Source organism: Hypanus sabinus, chromosome 17 (assembly GCF_030144855.1).
Source record: "Hypanus sabinus isolate sHypSab1 chromosome 17, sHypSab1.hap1, whole genome shotgun sequence".
Lineage (NCBI taxonomy): Eukaryota > Metazoa > Chordata > Chondrichthyes > Myliobatiformes > Dasyatidae > Hypanus > Hypanus sabinus.
Window position 1 is genome coordinate 64,800,911 of NC_082722.1, and position 22,249 is coordinate 64,823,159.

The 22,249-nt window shown below is 43.5% G+C and overlaps 1 protein-coding gene across 21 annotated transcripts in view; it reads right to left on the reverse strand.

Moving 5' to 3' along the window:
• The window catches only part of gse1b (Gse1 coiled-coil protein b), a 709,689-nt gene that overhangs the window by 2,982 nt on the left and 684,458 nt on the right, over positions 1-22,249 (reverse strand). For 20 of the 21 annotated variants that reach the window (XM_059993213.1, XM_059993211.1, XM_059993214.1 and 17 more), the window contains 5 exons: positions 15,526-15,796; positions 13,532-13,648; positions 11,513-11,887; positions 3,788-4,054; positions 1,071-1,174 (listed from right to left, as the gene is read on the reverse strand). In XM_059993213.1, the coding sequence (XP_059849196.1) occupies positions 1,071-1,174; positions 3,788-4,054; positions 11,513-11,887; positions 13,532-13,648; positions 15,526-15,796 (1,134 nt within the window). The remainder of the gene's footprint in view (positions 1-1,070; positions 1,175-3,787; positions 4,055-11,512; positions 11,888-13,531; positions 13,649-15,525; positions 15,797-22,249) is intronic. The other variant, XM_059993212.1, reaches the window with a different exon arrangement.

Genomic DNA, 22,249 nt, shown 5'->3' on the forward strand with positions numbered 1-22,249 from the left:
AGGTTATGGCCACTTTGAAGTTGTGACTCAGAGAGGAATTATTTGATAGGAGCCAAACCCTTCAAATGCTCAAGGATACTATCTATGGTCAACTGTTCTTTCTGAAACCAACCCCATACCATCTGCAATTAGCTGATTTTGTACACCACAATGGTAGAACAGGGGATGCTGGGAATTCAGGGTAATTTTCAAGTCTGCCTCCATCGAATTCCAATAAAGAAGCAGACATGTTCATTACTTCAGTTGGCAGTGCATTCTGATTCTTAAAAACAGCCCACATGTTTAGAGAAAACCCCAACATTGATTTCAGCTGGTGAAAATAAATGGTGTTTCATAACTCAGCATAGCTGTATTTCACATTTCCATTAGTTGGGGAATGATGAATTTAGCTGCTTGCTTAAGCCAGTGTCACTAATACGAGGAGCATGTTTCCACATTCAAACACCCCGAAAATTGTACTGAGGTCACAATGACATCATGGAGCCCATTTACCGCTCATTTAACTATTAAAGTAATAAGCTCTACCATCCACTTGAAAGACTACCAAGTTGGCATAAATCTGGAAGATAGCATTAAACCTAGTGTCCTAATTTTAGACCATAAGACATCGGAGCAGAATTATGCCATTTGTCTGTGGCAATGAATTCCAGAGTTTCACCATCCTCTGGCTAAAGAAATCCCTCCTCATCTCTACTCTGCAGAAGCATCCTTCTATTCTGAGGTCCTAGACTCTCCCACTATTAGAAACATCATCTTCACATCCATTCTATCTAGGAGTTTCAATATTTGGTAGGTTTCAGTGAGATTCCCATCATTCTTCTAAAACCATCAAATGCTCCTCATACATTAATGGTTTCATTCCTAGGATCAGTATCATAAATTCCTCTGGACCCTCTCCAATGCCAGCACATTAAGATCTATTCCCAATTCTCCAAGTGTAGTCTGACCAATGAACAATAAAGCCTCAGCACTCCCTTACTGTACTATCCCATTCCAGCTGAAATCAAAGGGAAATAAATTCCCAGACAATTGACTATTGAAAGATGATCATATTTCTTGATATCACCTACCGACATGCTGTGGGACAGCTGCTTGACTGACTGGCTAAGGTTCTGGTGAAAGGTTTCCAGTCGCTTGCATTGGGCTTGTAGAACCTGTCGCTCCAAGTTTTGCTCTGAAATAAATGATCAAATTTGTTATATTTTATCATCTAACATCTTAACCTTATCATTAAATCATTAATTTGTTGCCTCCTCTCCCTCCCCCCCCCCCCCAAATCTAACAATTGATGCTTCGATCTCAGAGATCACTGAACATAAAGAATAGCTCAGGATGATTAAGTCTTGTATTTTTCACTTTTAACTGATTAAAAACTCCCTGAAGGCCAACCTGGAAAATGTTTTTTTTCACTTCCCTTCACTGATTATACAACATGCCAGCTGTAATGAAGAGCCACATAAAATCATCGTGTTCAGTCAGCCAGTTATAAGAACGCCACACTTGGCTTCAAAAATGGTTACCTAGCTCACTGACCAACCCCATTTGTCCGTGTGGCAGTGCAGCAGACTGAAAGAAGATGAAAAGTGCTGGCGGGCGCGTAAAAGGGTTGCAATTATGTTGAAGAAAACAAATCAAGCTAAAGCTTTAATTACTGTTGCTGCTGTTTAATTGTATTTTAGAAGCTAGCAGTTGAGTACTTCATTTTAAACACTAAGTGTCCAATTTTATCAAATGCTATTGAAAACTGATTTAAAAAAAAAGACACACTCCAGGGATGAAACTAACAAAAATTAATTTAACCACAATAGCTTGATATTCCCATGCTATCGTTCCCAGTAATGATCGTGAGAGTTCCAGGCTGTCCAAACATGGAATTAAGGTATCTGAGTCTAACCTGTATCTTATTACATTTCTTACATAAGGGATCAGGAGCAGGAATCCAGGCTGACTTTGATATCAGCTACTTCAGGACATAAGGCGAGATAAGATATTGGAGTTCTGGTCAGGAACAGAGGCTGCGATCTTCCTAATCCAGACACTTCCGTTCCAAACTAAGCAGTATATTTACCAAATGACTCAGCACAGTAGTTACTGTTGAAGCTAGAAGAGTATCTGCTGATCATTAACTCTCCTCACAAATGCTTCTGAGCTTTGAAAAACGTCGTGCTGGTTCAGAACTGAGACAGACATACCAGTGCAAGGAATGATTATTATTGGAAGTCAGATCCTTAAGGTGGGATGGTAAACTTAGGTCCATTGTTTTTATAGAACAATCACAGAATTAGGGCGAGGGATTGTGGATACAGCAAAGTTCAAAGTAAATTTATTATCAAAGTACATATACGTCAGCACATATGACTTTGAGATTAATTTTCTTGTAGTTTTTCGGAGTAGAGTTAAGAGGTACGATAGAATCAATGAAAAATAATACATGAAGACTGAGAAGCAACCAATCTGCAAAAGAAGAGAATCTTTACCAATACAGGTAATATTGTTATTAATAATAATAAACAAATCAATAGGTGAAGCCTAGTGTTGGATGAGGAGGGGAGGTGAGGAATTGGTGGATATGTTTGATTGCAACGTTTGAGGGAACTGTGGGAAAGTACATGGATGGGAGGGGTATGGAGGACTATGGGCCAGGTATGGGTCAAAGGGAGTAGGCAGAGTAATAGTTCAGCACAGACGAGATGCAGTGCCTGGAGAAGAAAACTCTGACTTTAGTCCTCCGCTGCCTGTGGCCATACCCACCCATGGGAAAGGCTTCAGGAGTAAACCCCGAGGAAGAAATCCGAAGCTGGGATCCCTAAGGTAGCTTGATGTTGTTTACAACTTCATTCGGGCAACCTCTGTGATGACACTGGTGCCAAACTGTATCGGCGCTTGCCCTTAGAGAGTACATCAGTGACGTGGAGAGGGGGATCCCGCTGCATGGGCAACAGCCAGTTCTTCAAATCTTCCCACCCAGGCTTGCGTCCACCAGAGGTGTAAACCCATGATCCCCTGGGATCGTCGGCTGCCTACTACAGACTAGACGATACGAAGGACCTGTTTCTGTGCTGTAGTGCTTGAAGATGATGACTGCATTCACCGATTTTGGCAGGTCAGCTCAACTGAGGGTTAATAAAATACAGACATGGGAGACTGCAGATGCTGGAATCTCGAGCAAAGGGCAAACTGCTGGAGGAACCCTGCTAGAGGGTCATGTAGATCTGTGGAGGGAAATGGGCATTCAACCGTTCGAATTGAGACCCTTCATCTGAACCAGAGGATTGGAGGGGAGACAGTCAGTATAAAGAAGTGAGGGAAGTGGGATTTAGGTGTGGGGGGAGTGAGGAAAGAGCTGGCAAGTGATAGGTGGATCCAGGTGAGGAGGGGTAAATGGCAGATGGAGGAGGGAAGGGTGGAATTAGTGACAAGCTGGAAGATGGAGCCAACAAATGGCTGCAAGTTTTGGAATCTGATCAGAAGATAGATTACATAACTCATGAGGACCTTCGGGTGGGCAGATGGGAAAGCTGGCGACATGGGACCAAGTGGGAGGAAGTGGATTTGCAACTCATTAGACTGCAGATGCTGGAATCTGGGGTAATAAATAATTGCTGGAGGAACTCAGCAGATCGAGCAGTAACCCATGGAATGATATAGGGATTTGACCGGAAATTTCGAGAATTCCTCGATGCTTGACCTGCTGAGTTCCTCCAGCTGGTTTCCTGTTGCTGACTCACTATGGTAGACCATCAGCTGCACACAACGGGTTTCCTAGCACAGACACTGGGCCACTCACCTTCAACATACTCCTGATAGGCCTCAAAGATGGCCTCAATACCCTGCCATTTTGAATGAAAAGGCCTTGTGTCCTCCTCCTCCTCATCGTCTTCATTGTCGGAGTCGTCCTCCTGCTCACACACAACCCCTTTCCTGGTCTGGGTGGCAGTGTGCTGGCCATTCTGGTGGGGAAAGGGAGTTCTGCTGGAGGAGTGGATCTCTGGAATGTTGTAACGGACAGAGGTGTCCAACTTGTGATTTTGCTCGGCGGTTAGTGTCAATGTGCCTGGACAGATTAAAGAAAAAGACAATGGGAAATATTCAGTGCTCAGTAACATATGGAGAAGAATCTTCAACCCAGTGAGCCTGCTCCATCTCTCATGGCTGATTTGCAACCTTTGTATTAGTGTCTTTGTTACAACTGACGCCTCCAAGAGGACCACAACCTTGCTGTGGTTTGGAGGCTTGCAGGCATCAATGACCTGGAGAACTATGTTGGTTGAAGCCAGGCCTTTAGGCTTTGGCTCTTGGTAAGGCCACAGGTCAAAGGGTAGAGGCCAGACTAAGAGAGGTCCACTGGTCCTCCAGGTTTGGGAGTTCAGCTTAGGGATAACAACCCTGGCTGGTGAAACAAAATTGTTACATAATGAAGAACCCTCTGACTGAGAGTGACAGTATTCCCGAGTCTCCACCTGGGACTTCCATGACTGACAGTAGTGAAAACCGAGAGGAAGCTACTGACACGATGAAGGAAGCCCTGAACACTGCCAGAGATGGACCTCATAACTGTCCTAAATACCAGCAGCAGAACGGACAGTAAGTAAGTACAACTGACTGGTGTCAATTGTCATTTGCAGAAGAGAGTTCCAGTTTCTACAATTCCCTGAAAAGTCTGGGTCCAATGTTCAGATGTTCAATCTTGCACAACCTGAAGCTTTCCATGCAATCAATTTTTCCCTACTACCCTGAAAACTATAATGAAATGTCCCACTGATCCTCAAATTTTCAATAAACACAGTTCTAGCTATTAAACTCCAGAGGCTCAAATACTGTGGCTGTTGGAGTGTTAACTAAGTGGCAAGTGCTTTCAAAGTATCTGGACTATGGATCTGGGTAAATGAGTTCAAATTTGACTATATCAACATGGGAATTTAAATTCAAGTAAATATCTGGAATAAGAAGTTGAGATCAGTAACAATAACTGAAATTATGTGAAATACCATCTAATTTATCAATGTCCACCCAGGAAGATATTCTGCCTTCCTTACCCTGTCTATTGCACGATTACTCCAGATAAGACCAAAAGACAGAAACCAACATAACCCATAGTCCATCATGGCTGATTTATTATCTTTTATCTCAGTCTCTTTGCTTCTCCCCCAAAATCTTACTAATCAAGGACCTATCAACCTCCACTTTACATATACGCAATGACTTGGCCTCCACAGTCATCTGTGACAATGAATTCCACAGATTCACCAAACTCTAGCGAAAGAAATTTCTCTTCATCTTTGTTCTAAAGGGATGTCTTGGTATACTGAGCCCGTGCCCTCTGATCTTAGGCTCCCCCCACTAAAGAAAACATTCTCTCCAGGTCCACTCTTTCAGTGAGTTCCCCCCTCTTTGAGTACAGGCTCAAAGCCATCAAACGGTCCTCATAAATTAACCTTTTCATTTCCAGTGAACCTCCACTAGACTCTCTCCAATGCCAGCATATCCTTTCTTAGATTAGGGGCCCAAAACTGCTCACAATACTCCACGTGTGGTCTGGCCAATGCCAAGTTCAAGTTCATGTTTATCGTCATTCAACCATATAGATGTATACTGCCAAATGAAACAACATTCCTCTGGACTAAAATGCACAACACAGTACATATAACTCACGCACAACACATAAGGTAACATTACCACAAATACATTAACAAATAATAAGGTACGTTTACAACACGTCAAAAAGTAAGCAGTATAAGCTACCGTGCTTCATACGCGATGAGAGCTGGGTGGTGACTGGGAGTTCAGTAGTCTCACAGCCTGGGGGAAGAAGCTGTTTCCCATCTTGAGTCCCTGTCTTAATGCTACGGTACCTCCTGTCTGATGGTAGTTAGGCAAAGAGATTGTTGGATGCATGGGAGGGATTATTGACAATGCTAAGAGCCCTATGCCAGTGCCTTATAAAGCCCCACCATTACACCCTTGCTTTAATATTCTAGTCCTTTTGAAATGGATCTAATATTTATAGCTATGTGGTTGATTCTTAACAATGCTTTGGAACACCCATCAAGACACTTAAGAGACATTTAAAGGATAGCAAGTGCTAGATTTGAAAACACTATTAGATTCCATAGACTAAAAACATATGCTAGTTATATTCTCTGTAAGGCCATCTGATGCTCCCTGAGATGTAATGCCCAGAAATGCTCAAGTCTTCCAAGCATGGTCCAAACAAGACTTAGTGGAGCTGGAACATCATATCTTAAGTGCTGCATTTCAGTCCTTTATAGAGATAGCATGACAGATTCTGATTCAGAAGGCTTACTTATCAGATGTACACCAAAACGTGCAATGAAATGTGACACTTGCATTAACACCCAAGAATGTGTTGGGCTATAGCCCACAGGCTAAGCTAAGAGCTAAAGAATAATTCATCATTTTCTGCATCCATCGAGCTAAGAACTTAGTCCCTTTGTACATCTGCTGTTTCTTCCCCCTTCCTTTCCAGCCCTTTTGAAGGGTCTTGGCCCGCAATATCAGCTGTTTATTCCTTTCCATAGATGCAGCCTGACCTGCTTCTACTGGGGCTAGGAAACTAGGACACAATGCCTCCTGGAGAAAGGGTGCCGAGAGCATCCTGAGGAGGACTGGTTGACCCATTTCTCAGTGTAAATCAACAAGCGAGGAGTGAGCGGGTCAGCCATCCAATTGTTAATTTTCTGGGTTATTCTAAGTCACAACCATCAGACCATCTGATTATAGTGGTCACCGAGTTCAAGGTTCAAATTATGAATAAATTATAAACCAGTGCACTGAGAAAGAGAAAAAAAACACACACACACCAGTCAGACAGACAACCCCCCCCACACACAAACACAAGTCAGACAGCCACACACACCAGTCAGACACACAGACACACACACCAGTCAGACAGTCCCCCCTACACACACACACTTCAGACAGACAGCCACACACACCAGTCATACAGACACACACACACACACACACACACACACACACACACCAGTCAGACAAAACCCCCCACATACACAATCACAAGTCAGACACACACACACACACACCAGTCATACAGACACACACACACACACACCAGTCATACAGACACACACACACACACACCAGTCAGACAGTCCCCCCTACACACACACTTCAGACAGACAGCCACACACACCAGTCAGACAAACCCCCCCACACACAAACACAAGTCAGACAGACAGCCACACACACCAGTCTGAAAGCCGCACACACACACCAGTCAGACAGTCCCCCCTACACACACACTTCAGACAGACAGCCACACACACCAGTCTGAAAGCCGCACACACACACACACACACACACACCAGTCAGACAGTCCCCCCTACACACACACTTCAGACAGACAGCCACTCACACCAGTCATACAGACACACACACACACCCACCCCCCCACAGTCAGAAACAGACAGCCACACACACACACAGGCCTGGAACCTAAATGGGGTACCTGCATTAGTCAAACCCAGCAGAGAGTTGGGATTGACCCTGCAATTTGTATACTGGGACAGCAGAGGTTTTGGGAGAGCTGGATAAAGAAACAACAATCGTTGAGGTCAGTTTTACAGGGGAACTACTTTCTCCTCATTAATTTCCATTCATTTACCCTAACCCATTTTGCCACCACCACCTTTCCTCTAATTGAGCAGGGTAATATAGGCACTTCAATTCGCTGTTATACTTCGGTTGTGTTTACTCAGGTCTGAGTTTAAGCCAGTGGAGTCACACAAAATAATAAAAAGCGTAAACAAATAATCATTTGCAATTACTGCTGGGAGACAAGTTCATAATTTCCTTTTGGCGAAAAGACAGCTCATTAATGGGATTCTTTGTAAGGGAGCACTAGTCTGGATCTGTTTCAAGACCAGCAGGGGTTTAGCTTTCTGAAGTCTGCACAGAAAACTGTTGCTAATTCACAAAGATTTTGCAGGAAACTGCAATCTATTTAAAAGCCCAAGTGCAGGGTGTCAATTGCCCCCTATCTTTTGAACAGGGAACAGCAGCCTTCACCAGTGAGTTTAGTAATTTCAGATAATCTATCTGTTATTCTGAATTACACACAAAACACAGACCACAGATTTAACCTGTGATTTTCCTGGGATACAACTGGGGAAGCAAAAACAAAAATGCAGATGCTGGAAATCTGGAAAAAAAAAGAAAATACTGGGGATAATCAGCAGTCACACAGCATCAGTGGAGAGGGATACAGTTATCATTGCAGATGGATGACCTTCCATTTTCTAGTCCCCTTTTTTGTTTCTTTACTTTCCCATTACCATCACCTCTTTTACTTAAGTGCACTTGAGAGAGAGAGAGAGAGAGAGATTCATTTCACATTGCTGTCTGTAATGAATTTGTACATTTCCCCCGTAACCACGTGGATTTTCTCCAGGTGTTCCGGTTTCCTCCCACAGTCCAAAGTATCGGTTGGTAGATAAATTGGTCATTGTGAATTGTCTCACAATTAGGCTAGGGTTAAATCTGGGGTTGCTGGGTGGCATGGCTTGAAGGGCCAGAAGGATCTATTCAGTTCTGCATCTCAATAAATGAATAAATAAATCTGTGGGGTTAGGTCCGATTGTGTGTATCTTCTAATAAGATATTTGGGCCTTGTTATGTAATGCTGAGTTAAGGCATTGTTCAGGCCACACTTGGGATATGGTGAGCAGTTTTGGGTCCCTTATCTAAGAAAGGATGTGTTGGCATTAGAGAGGGTCCAGAGGGGGTAAACAAGAATGAAAGGGTTAATGCATGAGGAGCATTTGATGGCTTTGGGCTTATCCTCGCTGGAGCTTAGAAGGTTGAAGGGGGTTCTCACTGAAACCTGTCCAATATAGAAAGGTCTAGACATAATGAGCATGAAGTGGATGTTTCCTATAGAGGAGGCCTAGGACCAGAGGGCACAGCCTCAGAATACAAGGATGCCCCTTTAGAAAAAGTTGGGGAGGAATTTCTTTATCCAGATCAGGATGAATCTGTGGAATTCTTTGCCATAGATGGCTATGGAGGCCTGATCATTGAAAATGGAAGTTGATAGGTTCTTGATTAATAAGGGTGTCAAAGGTTATGGGTGAAGGCATGAGAATGGGAATGGCAGGGATAATAAATCAGCTATGGTGGAATGAAGGAGCATATTCTGTAGGCTGAATGGCCTACTTCAGCTCTTATATCTTACAGTTATGCTACACAGTCCAGCTCAGTTCTTCATCAAAGTCAGGAAGATCTGCTTAGCTTAACAACAACTGTCTTTTCATTTGATCAATACTTTGTGTTTCACCCTCAAACAGATCAATCGCATGCTTGAGATTGTTATATTTGCTACAACAATCAGGCTGGGCTTGGAAAAAAAAAATCCTGAGGCTCACGTGAGAAACACAAGACATTCTATAGATGCTGGAAGTTTTGAGCAACACACACAATATGTTGCTGGAACTCAAGAAGTCAGGCAGCATCTACTGAGGGGAATAAACACGAGGTTTCATGCCAAGACCCTTCATTAGGGCAGAGTCAAGGTGGCCTTCACCTCTGTGGTTAGAGCAGACCAAGTACATCTCAAGCAGAATGATGACAGACTTGGAAGATCTCAGTCTGCAAATGCTGTGTTCATCCCCGAGATCCAGGTAGGATGTGGGGCTGATGAAGTCCTAAAGTAGTGTATTTAGTGGTGGACACGTCTTTATTTCCAGCCCTGAGGTCTCTGACCAGCCTGATCCACACTGACATGGGAGTGTTACCAGTGGTATCACTACAGAGGAAACCATGAAGCCAGTCACTGTTTATGCAATGGAACTTGGAAGCTGCTTGCGCAATCAGTTTTGAATCAAACTAGTCAAGTCTCACAATGTCAGTTGACAGACCCCTTGAATAGAAAGAAAGGATATATATGGCATTATTATGAACTTGGCGACACAGCAGAATGCACATGCTGGAATCGGTCCAACAAACTTCCGGAGTAACTCGGTAGGTTGGGAAGCATCTATAGCGGGAGAAGGACAGTGAGTATTTCAGATTGAGACGCTTCATCTGGAGCTCAGTTTAAAGTCTTATCCCAAAGACAGCATCCCTGATCGTGCACAGATTTCTACATTATAGAGACTGGGTGCTCTGGGCTGTATTCGACTGAGCTGCTTTTACCTGTGAATGACCTTGAACGGTTTCTGGGAAAACTGCGAGCTTTCCCATAGATCATGAACAATTCTGGAACTATATGGAAGATCTGCCCATCAACAGATTCGCAATTTTGATCTGAATTCTGCCCTTGTTTTCTAAGTTTAAAGTTCAAAGTAAACTTACTATCTAACCGTATAATACCCTAAGATTCATCTTCTTGTGAGTAATCACAGTAAAGAAATACAATGGAATCGATGAAAAACTGAACACAAAGACTGGCAAGTAACCAATGTGCACAAGAAGTCAAACTGTGCAAACACAAAAAAAAGCAGTACTGTACATATATAGCTAGGGTGCCAAAGACTTTTGCACAGAACTGCATATTAAGTCTTTCCAGTTACCAAATAACACTCAATACTACTGAGCTAATACAAAGCAAAGTACTCTTATTTCTGTTTCCTAACCAGCTTACTGTTTTAACCAATATACAGTACTATGCAAAAGTCTTAGGCGCCCTAGCTCTCTCTCTCTCTATACATATATACACACACACACACACAAAAATATCTCTTTGCACAGTACTGTAAATAAATAAATAATACAAAGAAAGAACCTTAGTCCATCTCAAATGTTCATTTCTCCTGAAATTGATCACAGATGCAACTTATTCTTGGCTTGTGACTAAAAAAAGTCATGTGCATTATCTTAGACCCTAGGATATTTACAGCAGAGAAAGAAGCCATTCAGCCCATTAAACCTCTTGGTGGAGCAATCTTTGATTCCCATGCTCTTTTTGCACAACCCTGCAAATTATTCTTTCTCAAGTGCCCTGCCAACTTCCTTCAACAGCCCTGATGGATTCTGTTCCGACCACACCTACTAAGACTGATTTCCAGATCATTTAACTCCTTGGAGCTTTGAAGTATAAGGGGTGAACCTTACTCAAACATATGATATCCTAAGGTGGTTGATCCAGTTGATGTTGAGATGTTCTTAGCTGTGGACCTGAGAAAAGGAATTTTGCAACAAATTAAGGGACTGGCCATATAAAACTGAGATGCGTGGATATTTGTTCTTCTCAGAGAGGAGTGAATCTCTGGAACTCTCTGCCCCCCATCCTGAAGATCATCAGATTTATGTAAAGAGCAGATATCAAAGATTTGAGGTCTATGGGAAATTGGCACATAAGAGGAGCTGAGACCAGCATAGATCCACTGTGATTAAATGGCTGGACTTAGTTTAAGAGAACTAGTGACCTATCTCCAATTTCCATGTTCTAGCTGACTGGATTTAGACACAGTATTCCATCAGTAACCAGTGATCTATGACAATTTCCACTGCAGTGCATGTAGTTGATGACACTTACCTTTATGTTTCTGTAACGCTCGTTGTGTGGACTGCAGTACAGACTCATGGAACTGCTGGGCAAAGTCCTCAGCCATGAACGCTTCCCAGGGCTTGTTCTTCTCAGCCGTGCCGTGTGGGGCAGCACCGAGACTGTCCTTCTGGACTGAGCCCGAAGCATTAGTGAGCACGCTCACCGACCTCCGCCCGCCATGGCCTTCGTGTGGCCTGCTCTTCTCACCGGGTTGTATGGCCTCCTTTGGCCGGCTGGCCACCTCCAAGAGTTTGGGCAGCTCCGGTCTGGCCAAATCGGCACTTTTCCGGAGTTCTGGCAGGGGCGGGGCAGCAGTCGGAGGCTTATCGGAGTCCGCGGCTGAGTTTGTATTCGACGAGTCTGCTGCAAAAGGCAACAACAAGAAGAAAACACGCAGGGTTTCAGAACTGGTGCTTTTCAACATGAGCAGACACATTCTTCAATAAATAAGACTACAAGTCACAAGACATAAGAACAGAATTAGGCCATTCAGCCCATCGAATATGCTCTGCCATTCCATTATGGCTGTATTACTATCCCTCTCAACCCCATTCTTCTACCTTTTCCCTGTAGCCTTTGATGCCCTGAATAATCAAGAACCTATCATTTCCTAGACATGAATATAAATATTTTCAAAGGAAATTTTGAAAAAAGTTTAATTTCTTCCATCTGATAGAGCTGACTACCACTGGGACATAGTTCAGCTGGCACCGCTCCCTTGTAGCTCACATCTGTTGACCATAAAGCTACCAGATCTTCATAAAAGGCCTAATACTAGGGGGCAATGCCTGAAGAAGGCAACGTCAATCATAGAGACATTCAGCATCTGGGACAAGCCCTCTATTCCTTACTGCCATCAGGAAGGGAGCACAGGAGCCTGAAGACGGACACTCAATGATTTAGGAACAGCTTCTTGCTTCATTCCTCCTTACCCCTCACCTAGTGCTGCCTGTCACTTGCCAGCTTGTCTTCCTTCCCCTCTCCTCACCTTCCTATTGTGGCTTCTGCCTCCTTCTTTTCTAAGCCCAAAATGTCAACTCTTTATTCCCTTACATGGATGCTGTCTGACTTGTTGAGTTCCTCCAGCAAGTCAGGCAGCACTTATGGAGGGAATCATTGAAAAAAAGGTCCACACTGTTGTGCCGGCCCTTTAACCTACTCAAAGATCAATGTAACTCTTTTCTCCCACATCTCTCTCCATTGTTCTTTCATCCATGTGCTTATCTGAGTCTCTTAAATGTCTCTAATATATCTGCTTTTACCACCACTCATGATAGTGCATTCTACTCACCTACCACTCTCTGTGTAAAAAAACCTACCTCTGACATATCCCCCTATATTTTCCTAAAGTTGTGCCCACTTGTATTAGCCACTTCTGCCCTGGGAAAAAAGGTTCTAATGCCTCTTATCATCTTGAAAACCTCTATCAAGTAGTCACCTCTCATCCTTCTTCTTTTCAAAGAGAAAAGCCTTAGCCCACTCAACCTAGATGCTCGCTAATCTAGGCAGCATCCTGATAAATCTTCTCTGCACCTTCTCTAAACCTTCCACATCCTTCCTGTAATGAGAGCACCCCTCATTCTTCTGAACTGCAGTAAGAGCCATGCTCCTGGTAACTCCCACTGACAACCTCATTGCCTACAGCTAATCACAGGTCTGGGAGACCAAAGAGTTGATGAAATGGTCTCCGGACTGCTTTTCTATCCTCCCCAACTCAGAGTCACCGTAAATCCAGAAAGAAGTCAGCTCCAACGTGCATCTCCGACTAAATCAGCATAACACACTTCGGAGTAAACCACCATTTCTGAAGCATGATCAAAAAAACATATATGCATTAAAATCTGAATTAAAACCAGAAACTGCAGGAAAAAGGAGCAGGTGAGGCACCATCTGTGAAGAGAGAAATTGAGTTAATGTCTCGGGTTACAGATCCCCTGTCAGAACCCTCTGCCAAATTCTGAGCTTCTCAGGGTGTAACTATGAAAGGCACCCAAGGTCAATACTCACCGGTCTGAACTGAGCTGGGGCTAGGACATGATGGAGAAGAGGTGTATTTAAACGGTGCGTCGGACGGTTGGGCCTTCTGTTTTATGGACTGAATCATCTCTGTCAGGGTCTCCTTTTCTATGAGATGAGCGAGAGAAAGAGAGAGAGAAGCTCTGATAAATACCTTTATTAATACGCAGCATAAGCAGACAAATGAAGGAAGAAACATCAACGTGTGAAGTAGGTGTTCTCTACAGTCTGTTGGCCTTGAAACCCAATAGTGCCATTTAGATGTGCACAGTCCCAACCTTCCACCTAGCAGATCCATAAAGAAATGGGCCCAGGCCTCCCCAGGAGGAGATGTCACTGACACCACATATTCCAAGATGAAAACTAGGAATAGACACAGGCTTGATCCTGACCTCTGGTTCAAAGTAAATTTATTATACAAGTACATATATGTCCTCAATAGACTTAAGTTTGGCATTTTCTCATGACAAAGTACCAGCACAAACACCCCACTTGGTGCGGTCCTTCATTGATTATATTTCGGTTATTGTTCTATTATGGATTTATTGAGTATGCCCACAAGAAAATGGATCTCAGGATTGTATATGGTGGCATATACATACTTTGATAATAAATTTACTCTGAACTTTGAACCAGAGGTCAGGATCGAGCCTGGGTTGCTGGAAATGTAGCATCAGCACTAACTGTCGTCCTCGTGTACTAATGCAATCACAAAGAAGGCACGCCAGCGGGCTATACTTCATTGGGAGTGTGAGGAGATTTGGTATGTCACCAAAGACTCCAGCAACTTCTTACGACTGTACCATGGAGAGCATTCTGACTGGCTATGATTATAAATATCAGCCAATCAGCTATTTCATTGTCACTACACTAATAAATCTGCCAGTTAAAGAGTAGGTTCTTGGGTGGGGAAACTCAAGCACATCTGTATTTTATTCCCCATTTAAAGCAGGGAGAATTCAAGCAACAATGCACACAGATAAAATGTCCCCCACAACAGGAACGAAAATCCAGTCAATGCCCTGTTGCTTCTCAGCCACAGTTTTTCAAAGCCACGCACTATGGGTGCTAGACTTCTGAAAGAAATGGCAAAACATGCTGGAAACACGCAGCCGGCTTCATCATGGGCATTAGGCTCTCCACTAACGAGGTCAGCTTCAAAAAGCAAAGCCTCACAAGGGTGGTGTCCATCATTTACAACCCACATCATCCAGGAAATCCCTCTTCTCATTACTACCCTCAGGAACGAGGTACAGCAGTGAAGGTTTAAACCTAACATTTTAGGAACAGCTTCTTCCCCATCAGATTTCTGAAAGGTGTATGAAACCATGAACACTGGCTCACTATTTTGCTCTTCTTTAGTATTATTTATCTTTTACATGTACATTCTAATTGTAACTTCTGGTAATTTTTAATGTATTGCACTGTATTACTGATGAAGAACAAAATAAGTTAACAGCACTTGTCAGTGATTATAAATCTGATTCTGATTTTTGTGAATTCTTCTTTTAAGATCTCAAATGATTGCAATATTTTTACTCATAAAATGGCTCACAATGAAAATTTTGGGAGGCAGATACTTGGCGACCTTGGCCTCCCCATAATGCATTCACCTCAGTATGAAGCAAGCAAAGGTGAGAAGAGAGGCTTTAAAGGACAGGAGTGACGCAGGGAGAAGAGAGAATGCCTGGGGTAGAAGGGGGTCCTTGATTATGTTGGCTGCTTTTCTGAGACAGCGTTGCAGGAATCATTGCTGGTTGCAGTATGGAAATTTGTTAATATAGTTGAAGAAAATGAAAGATATAGTCAGAGTAAACAGACGGAGTCAACAAGGTAAAAGTGTTTTGCGGGGAGAGGTGAAAGCAGATGAAAAATAGGTAAGGCAGTTTATGATTGTCACAAATACCGAGGTACAGTGAAAAACTTTGTTATGCATGCCATCCATACAGATGATGATAAATAATACAAGGGAAAAGCACTGTTACCCTTTCGTTTCTCTGGGAGGATATGGGCGAGGCTGAACGACGTCAGGAATCTCTTCTTCTCGGCCAGGTCGGGCGTGCTGTTCATCTCGTCGGCGCTGTACTTGCTGGGCAGCCTCAGCTGGGGCGAGGGCGCCTGCCGCTTGCTGGCGACCGGTGGCGGCGAGGGGCTCCGCTCCATCAGCATCCGTCGCCGCTTGCGTCGCTTCTGCTTTAGCAGCTCCTCCCTGCGGGCGTGGGTCGTCAGGCCGAACATGCAGAGGAACTCCAGCTTCTGTCAATGACACAGGTGATTAGTCTCCAAACCCTGGGACAGAAGGGAGGAGCAGCTGAGGTTCCTTCGAAAAGGAGACCTTTTGACTTGGATAGTTTTCTCAAAGCTCTGCTCTGAGTTCTAACAAAAACTTGATCAAAGTCAAAACAAATTTATCAAAGTACATATGCACTAACTTTCAAGAACTCTACAATTCAAGTTCTCAGTATTATTTATTTACTCATCATTATTTATTTATTTGAGTATTATTTATCGACAGTTTTATTTGCATCAATGTTATTTACATTTGCAGTTTGTCTTCTTTTGCACATTTGTTGTCGGTCTTTGTGTGTAGTTTTTATTGATTCTTGTATTCTTTGTTCTACTGTGAATGCCTGCTAATGAATCTCGGGGTTGTTTACAGTGACATGGACGTACTTGGATAATAAATTTATTTTGAGCTTTGACGTACGACCTTGAAATTCATTTTCTTGCAGGCATTAATGGGAAAATAAAGAAACACATTCCTCCAAGAGGACCACAACCTTGTCATAGGAATTGGAGACTTGCGTGACTCTACGTTGGCTGGAGTCAGGGCCTTGGACTTTGACTCTTGGTAGGGTCACTCATGTCAAAAAAGGTAGAGGCCAGACTAAGAGTGGTCCACCGGTCCTCCAGGTTCGGCGGTTCAGCTCAGGGCCAAAAACCCTGAACGGTCAAAACACAATTGTGGCGGAAACAGCAATGAAAAATTCTTGTATACAGGCAGAGATGGAGGACCTTCATTGCTGCCCTAAACACCAGCGTAACAGGCAGTAAGTAAAGAAATACAATAGTCTGAAATAAACACAGACTGATAAAAAAAAATGCAAAAAATTATGCAAATAATACCTTGCAAATAGAAAAGTAAATAAACATTACTGAAATAAGTAAATAATATCAAATAAATAAATAATGGGCCAAATGTCCTCTCTCCACATCAGTCAGAAGTAATGGGGTAGAACTAGGTCATGGGTGGAGGCAATGCTTGATATTTAGTTACACGTACTTTATGTAACCTGGCTGTTAGTTTAACAGGCGGTGCACCAATCCTGTCTGCTTTGTCTCACCGCCTGAGACAGCTTTCTATTGCGCACCTCTGACAGATCAGACTTCACTAGGGAGACTGCTGACTGCGGCGGATTCTGACAATCACCCCGACCTTCCAGAGATCGACCTGTCGGCCAGTTCCCCTCACTGTGTGGCCTCTCCACCTCGGGAGTGCAGACTGAACTCGAGAGATCGAGTCAGGTTGTACAGCTCAGAAGTGCCTCCTCAGGCCACAACACCCTCCTGCACTAATCCCATTAACCGGCTTTAGGACTCTATCCTTCCATGCCATGCCTACTTAAGTGTCTGTCTTAAATGCTTATTAAACGTAGTAATTGTATCCAATTCCACCATCCCTTTGGCAGCCTATTTCAGATATGAGTCCTGCTGAAGGGTTTCGGCTCGAAACTTCGACCATACTCTCTCCATAGATGCTGCCTGGCCTGCTGAGTTCCTCCAGCATTTTGTGTATGTTGCTTGGAATTTCAGCATCTCCAGATTTTCTCTTATTTATGATACCATAGATGCCTTCAGAAGGTTGTGATCCAGATGAAGTGGTGGCTTCTACAGCAGACTCCGGACAAAGCTACAGATAACAGGATTCACACTCAAAATGCTAGCAGAACTCAGCAGGTCAGGAGTGGAATAAACAGTCGACATCTCAGGCCGAGACCCTTTGTCAGGAATGGAACAGAAGGGGGAAGATGCCAGAATAAGAAGGTGGGGGGGGGGGGGAAGGAGAATGAGTACAAGCTACAAGGTGATAGGTGAAGTCAAGTGAGGGGGAAGGTAGGCGGGTGAGGGAGGGAGGAATGAAGCAAAAAGTTAGGAGGTGGTACGTGAAACTGGTAAAGGGTTGAAGAACAGAGGAGAAAGGAAAGGAAGAGGGATCCAGAGAGAGGTAGATGATAGGCATTTGAGAAGGCTAAGTGGGGACCCAGGATATGGAACGGAAAAGGAGGGAAGGGGAGAAGGTAGAGCTGACCAGAAGGCGGAGAAATATGTAGAAGCTCGTGCCATCAGGTTGCAGGAGGCTACCCAAAGGGGCTTATCCTCCAACTAAGCCTCCCTTTCACAGGAAACCTTTCCTGATAGAGAGGCACCTAAAGCCAGAGGGCGTAGGTTAAGTGTGAGGAGGAAGAATCTCAGAGAGGATCTTTGGGAGAAGAACCTTTTATCCCAAGGGTGGCTGGAGTCTGACACACACTGCCTGCTAGGTAGTGCAGTCAAATACTCACAACATTTCACAAATATCTTGACAAAAGTTCAAAGTGCATTTTTGATCGAAGTATGTATACATTATACAACCTTGAGATTCGCTTCCTAACAGGCAGCCGCAAAACAAAGGAACTCAAAATAACCCAAAAAAAGACCATCCAACACCCAATGTGCAGAGAGCAAAAAAAACATTTCATGCAAACAAACAGCATTCTAAACAGAGTCTCTCACCAGACCCTTAGCTCAGTGCAGAGTGGAGCAGCAAGCTGAACCAGCCTACTCCTTGCCTCAGGCTCCGACACCCTGACCTTTGTGATCTGGGCCAGTGCCTAAATCGTCATACAAACATCGAGTTCTGTCGCTTCAGAACACTCTGGGACCCGAAACTCGACAAGGTTTAGCAAACTTAGGTCCAAGTGTGTAAGTGGGACTGATTACTATCGTGGACACCCGACAGAATGGACACGATGGGCCGAGGGGTCTGCTTCTCTGCTGTGTAGCTCTATGATTACACTGATAAAGGGAAAATCTCACAGAGAACAACTCTTGTGAAGCAACTCGTCAAAAGTCATCCCCGAAGCTCCTCCGCCAGCCTCTCGTATCTGATTTCAAGCTGCTAAATCGGAGAATCCATGAATGTGAGAACTAATGATCCCATTCAGCCCTCTAATTGTGAACATCAGTCGAGGGAATGGAGAAATGCAGTGAGATGATAATGTAATTAAATGAAGATTGATTAACTCTGGACTAATTTAAATAGTTTTTACACCTAATTCAGGTCAATATGTTGCCAGTTCACATTATTCTGTCAGTGATTAAAGACACCCACGGCTGGAATATGTACCCAAATATCAAATCTAAATCACTTGAAGCCACCATTCCTGATAGATGCCGGAAAGAATTGGAAATCATTGGACCGCTACAGGTACTTTGATGTATGGAATCTTGTTAATGCAGGTACAAGAAGTTGTTTCAGGGACACTACTGTAAGAGCACATATTACACGGCACAGGCCTTTCGGCCTACAATGTTATGCTAAACTTCTAGGCTCCTCAAAAATCAATCTCATGCTTTCCTCCTACTTAGCCCTCCATTTTTCTATTATCCATGTGGCTATCTAAGAGTTTCTTAAATATCTGCATCTAACACCACCCCAGCAGTATTTTCCACACACTCACCACTCTCTGTGTAAAAAACTTACCTCTGACATTTCCCCTATAAACCTTCCTACAATCACCTGAAAATGATGCCCCTGGTATTAGACATTTGAGTAGGTTTCATAGTCAGCACAACATTGTGGGCCGAAGGGCCTGTAATGTGCTGGAGATTTCTATGTTTTACATTCTAGTTCCGCCCTAGGAAAAAGTCTCTGGATATCCACTTGATCTGTGCCTTTTATCATCTTGTACACCTCTATCAAGTTGCTGCTCAGCCTCCTTTGCCCCAAAGAGAAAATCTCTTGCTCACGCATCTTCAAAAGACATGTTTTCTAATCCAGGCAGAGTCCTGGTAAATCTCCCATGTATCATCTCTAAAGCATCCCGATCCTTCCTATAATGAGGCGATCAGTACTCCAAGTGTAGATGTGGATGAGTGTGGAGATACTTAGACAGTCAGCATAGACAGCTGGAGCAAAGAAGCCCAAAGCCTCCAGGATTTGTTAGTACCTCGAGGTATACCATGAGCCAATAAGATATAGCAGCAGAATTAGGCCATCTGGCCCATCAATTATGCTCCACGCTTTTATCATATCTGATCTATTGTCCTTCTCAGCCCCAGTCTCCTGCCTTCTCCACTTATCCCTTGATGCCCTGACAAATCAAGAATCTATCAACCTCTGCCTTAAATATACATACAGGCTTGGCCTCCACAAATGCGTGTGGCAGAGAATTCCATATAGTCACCCACTCTCTGGCTAAAGAAATTCCTTCTGAACTCTGTTCTAAAAGGATGCCCATCTACTGTCTGGCTCTGAGCTCTGGTCGTAGACTTTCCCACCATGGGAAGCATCTTCTCCACATCCACTCCATCAAGGCCTTTCAACATTCAATAGGTTTCAGTGAGGTCACCCCTCATTCTTCTGAATTCCAGTGAGTAGAGGCCCAGAGCCAACAAATTTTCCTCATATGACAAGCCTTATACATTCCTATCAAAGACAAGAGTTACATGAATACACCTGGAAGGACAAAGTAAGCAGGTGCATGGGATCACCACTGCCTGTAGTCTTCTCCCTAGATTATACACCATGTTGAGCTGGAAATACAAAGTAGCTCCTTCATTATCATCATGGTGTCTACATCCCGAAACTCCCCACACAACGGTTCTGACAGATTACCTTCATGTTAAGGACTGCGTTACATCATTGAAGTGTCTCACCACCACCTTCTCAAGACCATTAGATCCAGGAGCAGAATTAGGCCATTTGGCCCATTGAGGCTGTTCCATCATTTCATCGTTGCTGATCCATTTGCCCTCTCAGCCCCAATCTCCTGCCTTCGCCCCGTATCCCTTCATGCCCTGACTAACGAAGAATCTATCAACCTCTTCCTTAAATATACATAAAGACTTGACCTCCACAACTGCCTGTTGGGAAGAATTCCATTCATCACTCTCTGGTTAAAGAAATTCCTCATCTCTGTTTTAAAAGGATGCTCCTCTATTCTGGGGCTGTGTCCACTGGTCTGAGACTCTCCCACCACAGGAAACATCATCTCCTTTCACCATGTTATAGGTTTCAAAGTAATCGCCTCTCCTTCTTCTGAATTTTAGTGAATGCATTTTAGTGAATTTTAGTGAGCCATCAAACGCTCTTCATATGATAAGCCGTTCATTCTCAAGGATAATTAAGGATGGGCAATTAACACCTAGGTCCCATAAATGTATAAAATGAGAATCTATTAAATTTTATGGTAACATTCCAATTCAATGATAAACACTGTGAAATGGTGAACTTTGAAAACGAACATCTGAGTCAGGAAAGTCTACTTTGTTTCATTTTGATTTGACTTCTTGAAAGAAAATAGAACATAGAATAGTACAGCACAGTACCGGCCCTTCAGCCCACAATATTGTGCCGACCCTTAAACATTGCCTCCCATATAACTCCCACCTTCAATTCCAACATATACCTGTCTAGTAGTCTCTTAAATTTCACTAGTGTTTCTACCTCCACCACTGACTCAGGCAGTGCATTCCATGCACCAACCACTCTCTGAGTGAAAAACCTACCTCTAATATCCCCCTTGAACTTCCCACCCCTTACCTTAAAGCCATGTCCTCTTGTATTGAGCAGCGGTGCCCTAGGGAAGAGGCGCTGGCTGCCCACCCATCTGTTCCTCTTAATATCTTGTGTTTGATCTACTGGTAATTGTCAGGGCATATTCTGGAGTTAGGTTATTTAGCAAAATATTAACTCCAGCAACCAGACTTTAGACCTGAACATGGATTGTAGATTAAATTTTAAATGCAGCCTTGGACAATAGCTTCCTGGAACTATGGACACCAGTTAATTAAAAACTAGACAATACTGATTAACATTCATTTGGGTGTCTGAAGTGTGGGTGCAAAGGAGGTGTTAAAATTATATGTAATTCAAAGGAATTGTATCTGCATAATTGTCCTGTCGCTAACTTTGATTTTTAGCATATAAAATGTCATGTAATATTGGGTCAAACAGGCCTCTTCCTCTAACAGTGTCTCATTTTGTTGAATAAAACACTTCTGTATCCACTAGTTTCAGTGTCTCTCCGGTGACTTTCTTCACGTTACAACAGTAATTCCCTCCCAGTTTGTACTTCCTCCATCCCAACACTGCAGGCTGAGCTCAGTAAGGCAAGGTGCCATTGTAAATGAGCGGTGCATAATTATCAGCATGCAGTGAGCCTGCTCTGCACCGCTGCCTTTGGATAGAGGATCACTACCCCACTCTGCTCTGTTTGATGGTAAATTCTGTCCGCAGTTTACTTGTGATCCTTGCAAGGGGCTGCTCCCGTTTTAGCACCGTGGGAGATAAGCCACTCATCAGAGCAAGCAGCGTTGGGCAGTCATCTCTTCAGCTGCATAAAAATTAAAGGTGCAGCAGCGATACAGTCATCCGGGGACTGTTATTATATGGATGGGATTTAACAGTGTGGAAAGGGGACTCCGTAGTTACAATGGTTTAAAAAA